The 17,776-nt window shown below is 47.6% G+C and overlaps 2 protein-coding genes across 2 annotated transcripts; one reads left to right on the top strand and one right to left on the bottom strand.

Annotated features, from left to right (window-relative positions):
- Positions 1 to 3,642, top strand: LOC144706512 (pentatricopeptide repeat-containing protein At5g39680-like). The gene has a single exon (XM_078579503.1). It carries the CDS (start codon positions 352 to 354, stop codon positions 2,206 to 2,208), a length of 1,857 nt encoding a protein of 618 aa, XP_078435629.1. The 5' UTR covers positions 1 to 351; the 3' UTR covers positions 2,209 to 3,642.
- On the bottom strand, positions 2,252 to 3,585 carry LOC144706513 (S-adenosylmethionine synthase). Its single transcript, XM_078579504.1, has one exon. It carries the CDS (start codon positions 3,583 to 3,585, stop codon positions 2,401 to 2,403), a length of 1,185 nt encoding a protein of 394 aa, XP_078435630.1. The 3' UTR covers positions 2,252 to 2,400.
- Positions 3,643 to 17,776: the final 14,134 nt, after the last annotated feature.

Raw genomic sequence — 17,776 nt, 5'->3', positions numbered from 1 at the left:
AGAGAGAGAGAGAGAGAGAGAGAGAGAGAGAGAGAGAGAGAGAGAGAGAGAGAGAGACAGACAGAGAGACAGACAGACAGACAGAGACAGAGACAGAGACAGAGAGAGAGAAAGAGGGAGAAACACGGAGAGAGGAATTACTGGAAAAAGAGGGAGAAACACAGAGAGAGGGACTACTGGAAAAAAAGGGAGAAACGCGCAGAGAGATGGAATAAGGGAAAAAAAGGGAGAAACACAGACACAATCACAGAGAGAGAGAGAGAGCGAGTGAGGGAAAGAGATAGACAAAGAAAGAAAGATGAAGAGTGAGCAAGAGAGAGAAAAAAAAAGAGAGAGGAACACAGACTCCGGATGAATAAGAAGACGAAGAAGAGTAGAAACGAAACACTTGAAAACCCATCACCCGCTCCCTTCAGACGGCAGACGCGCGCAATGGCGGCGGCGGCGGCGATGGCGGCGCTGGTCTCGCTGGCGGCGGCGGGCGACCTCCGCGGCGGTCAATCCCTCCACGGCGCCATCCTCCGGCGGCGCCCCCCCCTCCCCCTCCCCCACGCCAACGCCCTCATCCACCTCTACTCGCGCTGCTCCCGCCCCGACCTCTCCCTCCGCCTCTTCCTCTCCCTCCCCTTCCCCAACCTCGTCTCCTTCTCCTCCCTCATGGCCGCTCACCTCCGCCGCGGCGACCCCTCCGCCGCCCTCCTCCTCCTCCCCCGCCTCCTCTCCCTCCCCCACCTCCGCCCCAACGAGTTCATCCTCTCCGCCGCCCTCTCCGCCGCCGCCGCCGCCCCCTCCCCCCCCGCCGGCCTCCTCTGCCACTCCCTCCTCCTCAAGTCCGGCCTCTCCGCCTTCCCCGTCCCCGCCAACGCCCTCCTCTGCTTCTACCTCTCCTGCTCCGGCCTCTCCGCCGCCGCCCGCGCCCTCCCCAACCCTTCTCCTTCCTCCCCGCCCAACCTCTTCGCCTGCAACTCCCTCATCGCCGCCTACTCCGCCGCCGGCCGCCCCGCCGCCGCCGCCCCCCTCCTCTCCCTCATCCTCCCTTACGTCCACGCCTGGGACCGCGTCACCTTCCTCGTCGTCCTCGGCCTCTGCGCCCGCGCCCCCTTCCCCCGCCTCGGCGCCCAGGCCCGCGCCCAGGCCCTCCGCCGCGGCCTCGACCGCGACGTCTTCGTCGGCAACGCCGTCGTCGACCTGCTCGGCAAGTCCGGCGACGCCGCCGCCGCCCGGGTCGCCCTCCGCTGCCTCCCCGTGCGGAACGTCGTCTCCTGGAGCTCCGCCATGGCCGCCATGGTCCAGAACGAGCTCCCCGAGGAGGCCTTCCGGCTCTGGCGGGAGATGGAGGACGACGCCGTCGCCCCCAACGAGGTCACCTTCGCCATGGCGCTGGGCGCCTGCGGGAGCTTGGCCGCGCTCCGCCAGGGGGAGGCGTTCGCCGCCCGCGCGCTGAGGGGGGGCTTGTGGGCTCGCCCGCTGGTCCAGAACGCGGCCATCGTTATGCTGTCCCGCGCAGGGGCCGTCAAGGATGCGAAGAAGGTGTTCGAGGGAATGCCTGACAGGGACGTGGTCTCTTGGAACGCCATCATCTCCGGGCTGGCTCAGCATGGGCTGGCCGCGGAGGCGCTGAGGACGTTCGAGGCCATGCCGGAAACCCCCACGGCGGCGACGTTCGCCGGGGTGCTGACGGCGTGCGCGGCGCTCAGCCGGACCGAGCTCGGCCTCGGGTACTTGGGCCGGATGCGGGGGGAATTCGGGGTGGAACCCGGCGTAGAGCACTACACCTGCGTGGTGGGAATGCTGTGCAGGGCAGGCCGGGCGGCCGAGGCGGGGGAATTGATGCGCAACGCGCCGGTGGAGTGGGATGGCGTGGCGTGGCGGACGCTACTGGGCGGGTGCGTGGCGCAGGGGGGGGAGTCGTTGGGCGCGGCGGCGGAGCGGGTGGCGGATGACGCCGGGGCGATGGTGATGCTGTCGAACATGCACGCCGGGGCGGGGGAGTGGGGAGGGGTGGCGGCGGTGCGGGGGGGCATGCGGCGGCGGGGCCTGAAGAAGGAGCCCGGCATCAGCTGGCTGCAGCTCGGCGGCCGGACCCATGTCTTCGCCGCCGGGAACCGCGGCGACCCGCGCTGCCGCGAGGTTTATGCCATCCTCGTCGGCGCCATCCGCGACCTGGCAAGGGACGATGGCGGCAGTGGACCTGATGAGATTGGGTGACTATGACGAAGACGATACAGAATTCTGCTGATGAGGAGGGGAATTTATCATCGCCATCAAACCAAGCAAGCAATTATCAAAGAGTTATACTAGGGGACAGGGCAAAACACATCATACGGTGGAACGGGGCGAGGTAATGAAGGCATAATTTGGAGGGGGGAAGGGAAAACAGAGACCGGAGGAGATGGATGATCAGGCGGCAGGGAGGGGCTTGTCCCAGGAGAGGGGCTTGACGACCTCCCAGGTGAAGTCGGGGTCCTCGCGGCCGAAGTGGCCGTAGGCGGCGGTCTTGATGAAGCGCTGGCCGCCGCGCTTGAGGTCGAGGTTGATGGTGATCATGCCGGGGCGGAAGTCGAAATTCTCCTTGACGATCTGCAGGATGTCCTTGTCTGGGATCTTGCCGGTGCCATAGGAGTCGACGAAGACGGACAGCGGCTCGGGCACGCCGATGGCGTAGGAGACCTGCACAATGCAGCGGCGGGCGAGGCCGGAGGCGACGACGCTCTTGGCGGCCTGGCGGACGACGTAGGCGCCGCTGCGGTCTACCTTGGTGGGGTCCTTGCCGGAGAAGGCGCCGCCGCCGTGGGCGCCCCAGCCGCCGTAGGTGTCGATGATGATCTTGCGGCCGGTGAGCCCGGCGTCACCGTGCGGCCCGCCGATGACGAAGCGGCCGGACGGGTTGAGGTGGAAGATGGTCTTCTCGTCCAGGTACTTGTCGGGGATGACGGGCTTAATGACGTGCTGCTTGAGGTCGGCGGCGATCTCGTCGTTGGTGACGGTCTCGTCGTGCTGGGTGGAGATGAGGACGGTGTGGACGCGGAGGGGGACCATGGCGCCACCGTCGTTCTGGTACTCGACCGTGACCTGGGTCTTGCCGTCGGGCCGGAGCCAGGGGCAGGTGCCGTTCTTGCGGACCTCGGTGAGCCGCGCGCCGAGCTTGGTGGCTAGGACGTGGCTGAGGGGCATCAGCTCGGGGGTCTCGTCCGTGGCGTACCCGAACATGTGGCCCTGGTCGCCCGCGCCGATGTCCTCAGGCCGCCGGGTGAAGTGCCCGTGCACGCCCTGGGCGATGTCCGGGCTCTGCTGCTCGATGTTGACCAGGACCTTGCAGTGGTCCGCGTCCAGGCCCACGTCATCCGATACGAACCCGATCTCGCGACACGTGTCCCTCACGATCTTCTCGTAGTCCACCACCGCCTTGGTTGTGATCTCCCCGAACACCATCACCATGTTCGTCTTCGTGCACGTCTCGCACGCCACCTTGCTCTCCGGGTCCTGCGCCAGGCACGCGTCCAGCACCGCGTCCGAGATCTGGTCGCACAGCTTGTCCGGGTGCCCCTCGTTCACGGACTCCGACGTGAACAAGAACGTGTCCATGGCTCGACTGCGCAAGCAAATCACAAAACAAAGAAACTATAATCATTATTCCTTCAATCCGTCACTCCATCTGCATCGACCGAACATAGCTCAAAGAATCTAGAAATAATCCAGGTAACTCGAAAATTTTCTCCATCTTTATAATCAAGACAGACGAACAAGATTGACAGATCGAGAATCTAAGTGAAACGAAGAAGGAATTGGACAGCTCAGAAGATCTGTGCACTAGCTCAAATGATAGATCGGTGATCTAGGAAATGTATTAGGCGCGGATCTGAACACGAAGCGAAGATTCCTGCGAGTTTTAGTTTGGAAGTCGCTGAGCTTCCGCGTCGACGAGTGTCGGCATACGAAGAAGGAAACTACATACCGCGGTATGTTATTACAAGAAGTAAGCACAGATCTAAGACCTGTCGACGGAGATCTGGACATGTCGGATCAGATCTACAGCGTAAGAGGCAAAAAAAACCTGACCGAGAAAGATCCAACCATTCCGTACATTTCCACCGACAAACGAAAAGAGATTCACAAATCTCAACCTGAGATTCACCAATCTCGAAACTCAAAGGTCACAGACACCACAACGGGAAACGAATCCGCTGAGCAAGAGAATAACTCGGAAAATATGAACAAGAAGACGATAACAGATTCAAAGAAGGCAGCTCGAGATCTACAGAATCAATAACCTCCGGCGGAACTTCAGATCTAGCTACAAAATAAAAGAACAGAAACAGGGACGAATCTTACCGAGAAGGGGAGATGCGACCGGCCTCGACGTCCGCGACGGTGGATCTGAGAGATGTAGAGAGAGAACTGCCCCTTCAGCGCTTTCTTCTGAAGCACTCGCCTGGTATTTGTAGACAAAGCTGGCGACGAGACCCCCCCCCGATCTGGCTCAGATCAGTCACGAAATTCATTCTCCACCGTCCGATCTTCGACGAGATAAGCATCGACGGCTGAGATTGCTCCTGGTGTTGGTGAATGACTCTGACCTTTCGTTTTACTCCGTGGCTGCCGTTCGATTAACCCTTGGAGGGTTTGTTGGTTGCCGGGGCCCACCATCGCGACCTATCGGATCCGATCCGCAAGAGGACCCGCCAGCACTCTTATCGGATTCACGGTTCTAATATGAATAATTAAATACAGAAAGAATGACGTGGAAATCTATTTTTTATTTTCCTCATGGCCACTATTCCGTCCACATCCACTCAACTGGAATTATAAATCAATATTCATTTAATAAATCATGTGTAGTTGGACTGTCACACGTGGTCTGGTCCGCAGCACCGACGCACAATTTTAGTTAACCGACACCGATATTTGACCGTCAGAAAGTTGGACTATAAGTCAACAGGCGGTCTTCTCACGTGACTGGTACAATATTTCCAAACTCCCCTAGGAAGAAAATTATTTAAGTTATTGTTCTTGTCCAGGGGCAGGTAGAATGTACATTTACAGATATTTAAAAGCTATAATGACTGTTAGTTTAAGTTTTTGAAAGAGGGGGGCAGTCGTTAATTGATGGATGCCATTTTTTGTACACGTTTAGGGGAGGAAGGTGTACTCAATCTGGGAGTGACGTCATCAAACCGCCCCTCATCGACCCACAGGACTACCAAGTACCGACCTGTGCGTATCGGATATACTTGTCTTAACACCACCAACTATTCTTTTGCTTCTCTCTCTCTCTCTTTCTCTCTCATTCTCTCTCTTGCTATATCTCTTTCTCTCTCTGTTTCTCTCTCATACTCTCTCTTTCTTTCTATCACTTAAACACCCTTTTCTCTCTCTCTCATTCTATGAATCTCGATTGGGTCAAGGTAAGTCTGCTTCACGAATAAGAAGGGAATGAAATAAGCACATGAATTAACCCAATTGATATTTGGTCAAAAAAGGCTTCTTTACACCCCCACCAACCATACTCTCTCTCTCTCTTTAAGAATCTCGATCGGGTCAAGGCAAATCTGCTGCAAGAATAAAAGGGAAGAGAGAGGAAATAAACATACGGATTTACCAACTTGATATTTGGTCAAGATATTTCACCCCTACCAACCATCGAGATCTCTCTCTCTAACTTTCTCTCTCTTCGATGTACAGTTGGCCAAGAACAAAGCTGGTGAGAAGAGACAGAGTAGAGATTTGTGTGTGAGAGAGAAGAAGACAGAGAGAGACAGATAGGCAGACAGAGACAGAGAAAAGAGGAAGCCGTATTTGTCCTCTCTTTCTCTCTCCCTTCTTAACTTGACGGAGTGTGTTAATGCACATTTGAAGAGAGAGAAAGAGAGAGGAGGAGAGAGAGAAATAGATAAGAGATAGAGAGAGAGTGTATCAATTGTTGGCATGATAAGAGGAAATCTTCATAGTTGGCATGATTGGAGACGTCAATCGTGAAGATGAGTGTATCAATTTGAACCTCGGCCCTCGGGTAGGTGATTCTGTGGGTAGGTGGCGGCGGATGATGCCATGATAACGTCACCGGACATAGTTTTAGTTTCTTCCCCTAAGACTTTAATTTAAGGTTGAGCATTTATGGAGATGGCTTACCTTTAATCTCACGGAAAAAGGTTAGAGAGAGAGAGACTAGTTAGAAAGAGACACCTCCATATGTTTGTCCCCCTCTCACTTTTTCTCTTGCCGTCTATCCTATCCCCCTTTTGATCATACCTGGATCAAGTATACAATAGGAAACAAAATGAGATATATGTATTTATATATATTAAGAAAGAGATAGAGAGAAAGGGAGATCTTAAGAAAGAGAGATAACGAGAGAGAAACATGAAGAGTGAGAAAGAGAGAGAGAGATAAAGACATAGAGAGAGAGAATGAGAGATAGAGAGAGAATAAGAAAGAGAGATAAGGAGAGTGAGAGAGTGAGAACGAGAGAGAGAGTGCGAATGAGAGATAGAGAGAGAACAAGAAAGAGAGATAAGGAGAGTGAGAGAGTGAGAACGAGAGAGAGAGTGCGAATGAGAGATAGAGAGAGAATAAGAAAGACAGATAAGGAGAGTGAGAAAGTGAGAACGAGAGAGATAGAGAGCGTGAGAATGAGAGAGAGATTAAGAAAGAGAGGTACAGCGAATTAGAAAGAGAGGGATAGAAATTAAGAAAGACAAAGAGGGAGTGACATAGTGAGAACGAGAGACAGAGAGAGTGAGAGAGTGAAAACGAGAGAGAGAGAGAGATAGAGAGTGAGAACGAGAGACAGAGAGAGAGAGAGATAGAGAGTGAGAACGAGAGACAGAGAGAGAGAGAGAGAGAGAGAGAACAAGAGAGAGAGAGAGAGAGATAGAGAGAGGGAGAGAGTGAGAGTGAGAACGAGATAGAGATGGAGAGAGTGAGAACGAAAGAGAGAAAGAGAGAGAGAGAGAGAGAGAGAGATATAAAGGTAGAGACAGTTAGAACGAAAGAGATATATAGAGATAGAAAGAGTGAAACATAGAGAGAGAGTAAGAAACAGAGATGGAGATATAGGAGAGTGAGAACGAGAGAGAGATAGAGAGAGTGAGAAAGAGACACGGAGAGATTAAGAGAGCGAGATAGAGAGAGTAAAAACGAGAGAGAGAGATAGAGAGTGTGAGAGAGAGGTAGAGAGGTAGAGAGAGTGAGAGAGAGTGGGAGATATTAAAATGGAGAGAGAGAGGAGGTGAGTGAGAATAAGAGAGATGGGGAGAGTGTGAGAAAGAAGAGAGATAGATAGAAACAGTGAGAGAGAGAGAGAGAAATAAAAGAGAAAGAGAAATAGAGAGAGAGCTAGAGAGAGGGAGAGAGAGAGAGAGAGAGAGAAAAAAAAAAGAGAAAACAGCTTTCTCTTGAGTAAGGATCGGGGTTCGAATAGGTTTGGATCGTTCAAATCCAGCTCGCGTGTTTCGAATGATCAATTGGAGATTTGATCCAAACAGCTCAAATATTTTGAACGAATAAAAAGTTAGATCGAGTTCGAAAAAAATATTTGATCAATTAACTTTGTTCGATCAAACATTTGTTCGAACAGTTCGAACAAATCAAACAATTTGGCAATAAAATATAAATGCAGAATTTGGTATTATTTTTTGAAGAAGACAGTATGAGGGAGCTCTTACTTTCAAAAAATCAAATATAATGAGGTACATAAAATATGATTAATTATTTTGAAATACATGGGCATAAGTTTGGATATAAGCATTATAGGTTAGCCATATTATGTAAATTATCTCCAATGATATGATGTCACATGACGGCGACGTTGCTGGCCATGCAGATGTAAGATGTCCTCGGTCAAGGCCAAGTCAGTATCATGCGCTGACGGGACAATGCCATTACCATGTGCAAACAATACGACGTGCCGTGACCCGACAAGACGACGTGATGGGACTGAATGAGAGGACGTTCTATGGCGGCGACAGTACTGGCCATGCAGATGGGTGACATCCCCAGTCAAGACCGAGACAACGTGTCGTGACAAGACGAGACGACCTGTCATGACCAGACAGGACGATGTATCGTGACCGGACGAGATGACGTGACGGGATCGAGTAAGAGGACGTCACATGGCAGCAATGTCGCCGGCCATGCGGATGGGTGACATCCCCGGTCAAGACAACATGCCACGACTGGACAATGTGTCGTGACCAGACGAGATGACATGTCGTGATAGGATGAGATGACGTGATGGGACTGGACGAGATGACGTGATGGGACCGAATGAGAGAACGTCACATGGCAGCGATGTCGCCGGCCGCGTGGACAGGTGACGTCCCCAGTCAAGAGCGAGAGGATGTGTCGTGACCAAAAGATGACCTGCCATGATCGGACGAGACGACACGACAGGATCAAGTAAAAGGATGTCACATGGCGGCGGCATTGTCGTCCACATGGACCGGTGACGTCCTCAGTCAAGATCGCGTCTGTATCGTGCGTTGACTAGACCATGTGTCGTGACCAGACATGATGACGTGAGGGGACCAAATGAGAGGATGTCACATGGAGGCAACGTCACGATAGATGAACAATATGCATATAAGGAAACTCTCCAATTAATGATAGTACGAATGAGGACAAAAATTTTGTTCAGCTCGGCAAAGGGTTATTATATTTTTCATTCATAAAACATTCCCTAGTAATCAGCCAACCCTATTCTTCTATGTGGTTCCCTTGCTCCACGCTCCTTCCAATTAATGATAGAAATCTCCAAGAATGAGATGAATTAATCATCTTTAAAAAGATAGAAATTCATTACACAGATTTGGTAGTTTACCGTGATAGTGGAAGTGTCATTCCATAAATCTTCTTTAGTGGTATTGTTCCGCTTCGTCTGCTTGGTTTTGTATGGCCGCAACCAACACTTCATAGTTATCAATAGCTCGATGTTTTCCACATTCAGATTGTGCCTGTTGTGTGTGACGACGGCCCGACCAATAGAGAACAATCTCTCTACTTGGGCGGAGGTTGGTGAAACTGATACAAACTATCTCACTATCTTCGCCAATCGAGGGAACTGTCATTCGCCAGTTTCCTTCTACCATGAGAATGTGTCTATTGTAAGGCAGAAAGAAGCAGAAATGTAGGTGTCCAACTCATTCCTAGAACATGTATACCCATGTTCTGAATCATGCATCATGTAGAGCTTCAATCCTTGTGAGAAAAATATCAATGGAGAGGCTTGGCGTCGGAAATGCTTTTTTCCTACCAATTTAGCATGGACTATCAGTTCCTCATTTTGCCATTGTTTTCAGCATATGGCGCACATAGCTCAAGATGACTGGGTGTTGTAATGGATTCGTGGATGCTAATTAACTATTGGGTACTACATAGAGGCACCATTTACGACTATGTTGTGGATTAGTATAAATGTATACTTTGACAACTTTGTCACTATTTTGTTGATAGTGGCCAAGACCGAAACACGTGTCACTTCTGTCATTCTCCCAGTACAGTTTTTGAAGTACAGGGGTGATCTTTCTAAGTGGGCATTCAACAATGTAATGACACCAACAACGAAAGGTATTGTCAACATGGTCGTCCTGGTGGATGAGTGTGTGGCCTCTGCAAATGGCTTCAAAATATTTACGAAGTTGGTGAGCACATCCCCACTAGTCATTAGCAATGTGGAGGAGGGTCATGGTGAACAAGGCATGTCTCTTCTCCACCACTACTTCTGACATGTCGTGGGTGGAATTCCACCTTGCTGGCATGTTGACGGGAATTGGTTACAATTTGGAATCCCAAGGGTTGCACATATCTCCCGATAATTTTTAGCTTTGCTCGAGACCCTCTTGCCATCGTTATCATGTCTCTAACGCTTGGACGACTAGGTTAATGATGTGTGCAAAACATGGAACATGACAGGCATGTGTGATGCATGGATTCATATCCACTACTTTGTCTGCCAATACTCTGATCATTCTACCATTGCATGAAGCATTATCAGTCGTAATCTCAATGACTTGTGACACAAGAAAAAATATTACAATGCATAAAAGAATCTTTCAAGTAATGGTATGCGATATACCTTAGCCATGAGCTTGAATTCTTCAAGCACTGACATGATGGCTTCTCTAATTTTCTCCCCATAATGGTCGTGGGCTAGTTCTCGAATAGATAATAGCCAGTTCCTCAACTTCCACTTAGCATCAATCCAATGCACGGTGATGTCAATTAGTTCAATATCATTCTCTGATGTCCATGCGTCCATAGTTAGGAAGATCTGGTCGACATTTGTGAGTTCCTAGGTTAATTGATTCTTCATTTTGCAATATGCTTCCGTTAATGACTCCTTCGCTACTCTCAAACTTGTAATATGCATGTCAAAATGTGTGTAGAACTGAGACCGTCTCACAAAACCCTCGCTGTCTGCTACGCTCCATGGTAGATCCTCAATGCATACTGTTGGATTCTAGAGGCCTAGATCTGTATGAAGAAATTAAAATGATACACAGCGAAAGACTTTCGCGAATCGAACAACATCATTAACACTATTGAGTCAATGAACCTTTCCATGGATTGCATCTGTGATTTCTTGAATCCCAGAGTAAGACGAGTTGAGCTGCTCACTTGTGCAGCCTCTAGATATATCCACACGATCCTTGGCATGTTGAATCTCTTCCATCGTCGTCATTACGCCGTTCCGATCGCATTGGGCATGGAGAGTGGTGTGAGAAGAGTGGAGAAGAAGGGGAAGGCCCCTAAACAATTCTGGCCTGCGTGAATTTCGTTCAAGGCCTTCCCCTATTTATACTAAGTGGGTATTTTTCTTTAAAAAGCCCAAAACTTAAGTATATCTTTCAATGTCCAAAAGACCATTTGTGTGTGACCTTCTAGGCCCATGTATCAGTCTAGTTAACGACTCTAGCGGCCCGATAACCTTTATTGGCCTTCCAAATTAATTAACTATATCATCATATATATATTAACGAGTTAACCCAATCGATAGGTCGAGTCTCCAACTCGTGGGGTGCAAGCTACACCTCATGTTCTAGAAGATACAAAGGAGTGTGTATCGACTCACTTCATGGAACATGTTCGTCATCAGTTACCGTGTATGTATAATCCCTCATCCACTTGATGCTCCTTGGACGACATAGGGTATGGTCAACTATCAAACCCTAATCGATCATTCGACTTAGTACTAATGCATTCGAAAATCATCGAAGAACTCTTCTTTGATATTTTCACTACCTTGGCTAAGGACTTCATCGCATCATCTTCCTTGAGCTGTCACCTCTTATACTGATGGTGAACAATCCCATCTTGACCACTTAATCTCCTTCTTGAACTTCTTGATGTACTCTAACTAAGACAGTTTAGAATCCCATGATTAGAGACTCGTTAGCCATAGCCAAAGTACAACTATCCGTCCATAAGACGTGTTTGGTGTCTTAGGTCTAAGGACCACTTACACAACCGTGACGTGAATCGACCTGATTGACAGTTTGGTATAATACCATTCAGGGATTCGTACGGATCAATTCAGTGAACTCTTTCCACTAAAGAGCACCCACTATCTATCCCTAGTGTCACCACACTAATGGCTACGGGACCGGCCATACTCATCATATGAGTGAGGCTAGATAGTGTTATTCTATCCGGATACTTCGATGTCCTTCTCGCGTATCCTTAGGATAGGAATGTTTAGAACACATGCTTAAAGACTAGTGATCTCCGTATTACGATCTCACCATAATTCACTAAGTCCGATCATGTATTCATGAACTTCATTATACGCATCACACGTGCACTATAAAGAATATGTTCTATTAATAAATATGGAACGAGATGTGGAATGTGTGATTGACCATTCAGTATAGTACCATTCAGGGATTTGTGTGGATCAATTCAATGAACTCTTTCCACTAAAGAGCACCCACTATCTATCCTTAGTGTCTCCACACTAAGGACATCAAAGTATCCGGATAGAATAACACTATGAGTGAGGCTAGATAGTGCTATTCTATCTGTATACTTTGAATTAAGAATGTTTAGAACACAATATCATCATAATTCACTAAGTCCAATCATGTATTCACGGACTTCATTATGAGCATCACACATGCACTATAATGAATATGTTGTATCAATGAACACAGAACAAGATGTGGAGTGTGTGATTAGCTTGTTGGCCACATATATTTCCATCACATACGAGCTGCCTAAGCTCCACTTTAGTAGCTTTAGGGATATCACAATTCATCGGGGGTCCTTCATATTGTGCGGTCCACCAAATAATAGCTCAGCAACTTATTACTTTCTCTTTGGTAACCCCTTCAACTCATAATGTATAGCACAATGAAACTTCTCGAGATGCCTCCAAAAAAAGTTGTGCTCCATGCTTGTTCCTATTCATGATGGCCTTGCTGGGGGGGGGGAGGGGGGTGTGACTTTTGTGCATACCTTACTAGAATTGGTCTCTTCTTTAAATACTAAAATTGGTGGCGACGACGTCAACGCACCATCTTTGGATGCGACGCCACTATCATTCGAGATGTCCCGCATCCTGACTCATCGCCAACATCAACTGCAGAACCACCTTAATAACGATCAAGTCAATGCGCCGGCATCAGACGCGTCTCCACTTACACACAACACGTCAAGCATCATGACACGTCGTCAGCGCCAGATCCAAAACTGCCATTTGACGTGACACAATAACACATCGTCTATTTTATCTTATTTCTCGTATTTTCTCTTTCCTCCAAGGCCTATATGTAGGCCAATTTTGCACGATACACTTGGTGAATCTATTTTCAAGAATTGAAGTTTTATTCTTCTTAGAAGATTTGCCCTAACTCTCTCCCTTCTAAGGTCGCCGCCACCGCCGCTCGTCATTGCCACCGCTGCCCCTCTTCGCGAGACTGCCGCCCACACAGGCAAGTCACCCGTGCAGGCAAGTCGCCCGCACAAATCGCTGCCCATGCAGGCCGACCGCCCGCAGAGACAAGCTGCCTGCGTAGGGCACTACTAATGTGTTAGAGACAAAATAGGGATTGGGGGAGAGAGAGAGACACAAGGCAGAGACAAAGGTGTTGTGAAATTCATCCATCTCAGGATACAGAGCTGCAGATTATCTCATCTGACAACTTGAAGAAACAATTTCAGTTCTAAAAAAGTTATTGGGTCAGCTATTACAATGGGAAAGCGTGGACGAAACTAAACAAGCTGATATAAAATTTTGTTAAGGGCTGAGTTTGTAATCCAGAAAATGATGGGTTGGGTCAAACTTATTACAACAAAAATTACATAAAATTACATGGCTTATTAAACTAGAATACACATCCATGACATACACATTAGAAACATTCAACTGTCCTTATCCCTTCAAGACAAACCCCAAGAAAAAAGGTAAACTATGGATGGTGCATCAAAAGGAAACCAAGATAATCAAGGAAAAACAGCTGTTGGAGGAATAGATACTCATTTTTTTGCTTTTTCTCATAGATATCCAGATGTCAGAAATATGGAAACGTATAATGAGTTTATTTGGATGGTTTATGTATGTGTGCACAAGAAGAAATTTCTGATTGCAAAAAAACACAACATTCTTTTTCAAACTTTCAACACTGCTATATTCAATATTTAACTCTTACATTTCATTTAGGATTAAAATTTAAACCATGTATTAAATTTTTTATTAATTACAGAATTGAACCCATTAATGATCTTCCATGGGAATCTTAGATTTTTCAGTCTTCATTGGTGAATGAAACCACCAAATTATCTTCCATGACATTGATTTATCATCACCTGAGATGATGATATTCATATGGAATGAGTTGGGCGACAATACTATTCTCATTTAGCATCAACTAGAGTATCTCATAAGACTTTCATACAAATGAGTTGGGTGATTGTGACGACAATGACATAGTATGATGCACATTTCCCAATGCATAATGCAGAAGAGGCTCTCAAATTATTCATGTCCTGTCAAGCTCTAAGAAGAATATTCGAATCCACAAACTTCACAAACACAATATTTGAACTCCACGAATCCAGACTTGCCAGGTCGGCGGGAAGAGCAATACAAAAATTTATAGTCTTTTGTTTTCAGATTTGAACATTTGATTTGATTTGATTCGAACAAAATGTTCAAATCAAATCAAATCTGATAATTGATCCAAATATTGGGCCAGTTTGAAAAAATCGATCCAAATATTGGGCCAGTTTGAAAAAATCGATCCAAACATGATGTGAAGCTCGGGTTCGAATCGAATTTTAACTGGGTCTGATTGAGGTTTGGATTTGACTGTTTGAATGCCTGATCCGATCAAACATTTGAACGATCAGTTCGAATCCTCGATCCCTGCTCTTGAGAATTACTGTCTCAGCTCTATCTTTATCTTTCTCTCTCACTTAATCCAGCTCCATGAATGCTGTTATACACGTTTAGCTGCTCAGGAATGAACTTAAAAGAAGATAAACTATGTAAAGTAATATCATGTACTGGAGAATCAGATGTGCTTTTATTGACACAACAAATTATGAATTTTCCTCTCTCAAAAATACATGTACATACATATAGATATGTATACATATACACAAATATACATGTGTGTATTTATGTATGTATATGTATATAATTGATATATATGCATTTATATATTAAATGACATAGGACTACTACGGGGTGTACGACTATGGGATAGATGACGAAGGACGGGACGACGGGATAGATGGGCTGACTACGAGAAGGTGGACGGCTAAGGATGGAGCGGATATTTGAGGGATAAAACAGCCACAGAAATCACACGGTCGGATTCGGACTTTAAAACCGATGAAAATCTGGTGGTGCAGCTCCGACCCTTATCGAGGGCGGGAGTACTGTCTTCCCCCACCGCGACGATGCCAAGCACCGAAATCAATATGACGAATTCACGTCGCGAAGAAGCACTCGAGAAGAAGAGAGAAGAGGTAGAAAATCCAAACCACATCTAAGTCTGACGACGGTGGAAACTTCTCGAGAAAATACTCAACGGAGAACACTTCGACACCAGAGATTTCTGGCGTACCTCTGCACCGTAGTGCGTGAAGAGGATGCGGGAAATTCTGATCGTGACGCGGCTGGACGAATCCGGACGTTGTGAGGCCCACTGGACGATAGGATCTGGACGTTCCGGGCGTTGAATAGCCCTGGTTGAGACTCTGCCTGGTTGCTCAAAGGCCGGCGTGCTTGGGCTTGGGCGTCGTTGGCGGGACGACTGACGTGCGCTACGACAAGGTGTCGCGGATCCAACTGTGCGGTCAGTTGGGGGGGGGGTCAACTATGCGTTTCGGGGCAGCGCCCCGAAACCTAAACGGTATGCCCCGCTGTATGAAGCTTCGAGGGTGTTTGAAGCATGGATGACAGGCACGCAGCGTCCCGGGGGGGCGGCCAGTGGCGGCCCTGGCGGCCAGCGACAGCCCTGGCGGCCTTGGGTGGGGTGGCCTAGGCGGCCCTAGCGGGGCTGCCTGGGCGGCCTTGGTTGGGGCGGCCTGGGCGGCCCTGGCAGGGCTGCCTGGGCGGCCTTGGGCGAGAGAGAGGGTGAGAGGGAGAGAGACAAAGAGAGAGAGTAAGAGAGAGAGAGGATGGCGAGAGCGGAAGGAGAGAGGATGGAAGGCCGACGTCGCGAGGCGGCGGCGGCGGCGACGGCGACGGCTAGGGTTACGAGGGATAGGGGAGGCTGGGCAGTCCTCCAAGAAGAGTTAAACAAAACTCAATTCTTGAAATTATGACTGCCTAAATGTTTCTTGAAAACAATGGTCTATATATAGGCCTTGGAGGAAAGAGAAAATGACGATAAATTAAAGAAAAGACGTGCGCCGTGTCACGCCAAAGGGCAGTTGTGGATCTGCCTCTGGCGTTGTGTCATGACGCGCATAGGGACGTGCGCGGGTGGAGACGTGCTCGTTGACGGTTGCGGCGTGTTGACTTTGGTGTTGACGTCGGTTGATCGTGGTGTGTTGACTTCAGTTGACTTTGTGTTGACTCCAGTTGACCGTGCCGACACGTTGGACGGTGATGTGTTGGCATCCTCGCCATCATTAAATATTTTCATTTCATCTCCAATATTGACTTTCTATTATCAAAGGATAAAAAATCATTACACATACCTAAGAGTAAAAACGGAAAGAACCATATACTTTTCTTGGAATATGGTATCGGAGATGGAACTATCGTAGTGGCCCCAAAATCACCAGATCAAAAAATATTTTTCATGGAGAAGCCCTAACGCTACCGCTTGTTTCAATGTCTGCTCACAAGCAGCTAGCATCCCCACTAGCATCATCACCACTCCTTTTCTGTTGAGCTATATTCTCACTTACAGAATGCATCTCATGGGTTAAAAATATTCTTAATGAATCTGCAGAAAATAAAAATTCCCAGAACTGTTTAGGAGGCACTTTCTCAACCACCTTGGAAGGCAGCTATCAATGCTGAAATGGCAGCGTTATATGTTAACCAAACATGGGAACTAACTAATCCACCTCAAGGTAAATGCCCTATTGATTATCATTACATCTACACTGTTACGTACTCATGCTGACAGCCAATTAGGATGCTACAAAGCAGAGTTAGTTTCCCAAGGCTATGAAAAAAACATGGTGTTGATTATACCAAAACATTTGCACCTGTGGAAAAAATTAACAACACACGGATCCTAATTTCCTTAGAAGCTAATCAGGAATGGGACCTTCAACAGTTTGATGTAAAAAATAGATTTCTACATGGTCATCTCAATGAGGAAGTTTACATGAAGATACTTGAACGAAAAGTGGAGTCGCCTTCATAAGGCCCTCCATGGACTCAAAAAGTCTCCTCGTGCATTGTTTGAACAGTTTACCCAGGCCATGAAACACATTAAGTATCAATAATCAGATGGGGATCACACCCTTTTCGCTCATCGATTGAATCCAGAATCCTTTTTTATTCTTATTGTAGACATTTAAGTCAGCAACTCAGCGATCAATTCAACATTAAAATTCTAGGCCTCCTCAAATACTTCTTAGGCATTGAGGTTGGCCATTCATCAAGTTGTGTCTTGATCATACTGGCTATTTGCACTGCCAACAAATGTCTACCCCAATGGAAGCCAATCTCAAACTTAAACAAAACAATAATGAAATTGATACTGATTCTCTGACTTATAAGTGTCTCATTGTCAAACTAATTTATCTAGCTCCTATATGACCCTACATTTCTTATGATGTAAATGTTCTTAGCCAGTTTATGCATCATCTTAAAATATCTCATTTGAAGGCTGCCTACCGGATTCTACATTACTCAAAGGGAACCATTGGGCTTAGCCTCATTTTTATCAAGGCATGCCCTTGCATCTCAAACTTTATACTGACTCTGAATATGCTGGCTCTCAAGTTGATCGCAAGTCTACAATTGGGTACTGCTCTCTCCTGCGCTGCAACTTAGTCACATGGCATAGTAAGAAGCAGCCCATCATGTCCTTATCCAGTACTGAAGCCGAGTTCTGAGCTCTTAGCAAGGGCATTTGTGAAGCACTTTGGATTCGCGGCATCCTCCATGAGTCGGGTTTCTCACCATTACAACCTACCATCCTCCATTGCGGCAACCAATCTACTATCAGCTTGGCGCATGATCCTATTCAACACGTGGAGATTAACCACCACTTTATTGAAGACAAAATTAAGTCCCAAGTCATTGACTTTGTTACATCCATACTAAGCAAAAATTGGCTGACATACTCACCAAAGCTCTTCAAAGAAA

This window comes from Wolffia australiana, chromosome 8 (genome assembly GCF_029677425.1).
Source record: "Wolffia australiana isolate 7733 chromosome 8, ASM2967742v1".
In the NCBI taxonomy this organism is placed as follows: domain Eukaryota; kingdom Viridiplantae; phylum Streptophyta; class Magnoliopsida; order Alismatales; family Araceae; genus Wolffia; species Wolffia australiana.
This window is presented reverse-complemented; position numbering and strand designations above follow the sequence as displayed.

What these genes read in the sequence shown, in the direction of transcription:
- LOC144706513 (XM_078579504.1), bottom strand. Translation starts at nt 3,585, where the DNA reads ATGGACACGTTCTTGTTCACGTCGGAGTCCGTGAACGAGGGGCACCCG.
- LOC144706512 (XM_078579503.1), top strand. Translation starts at nt 352, where the DNA reads ATGAATAAGAAGACGAAGAAGAGTAGAAACGAAACACTTGAAAACCCA.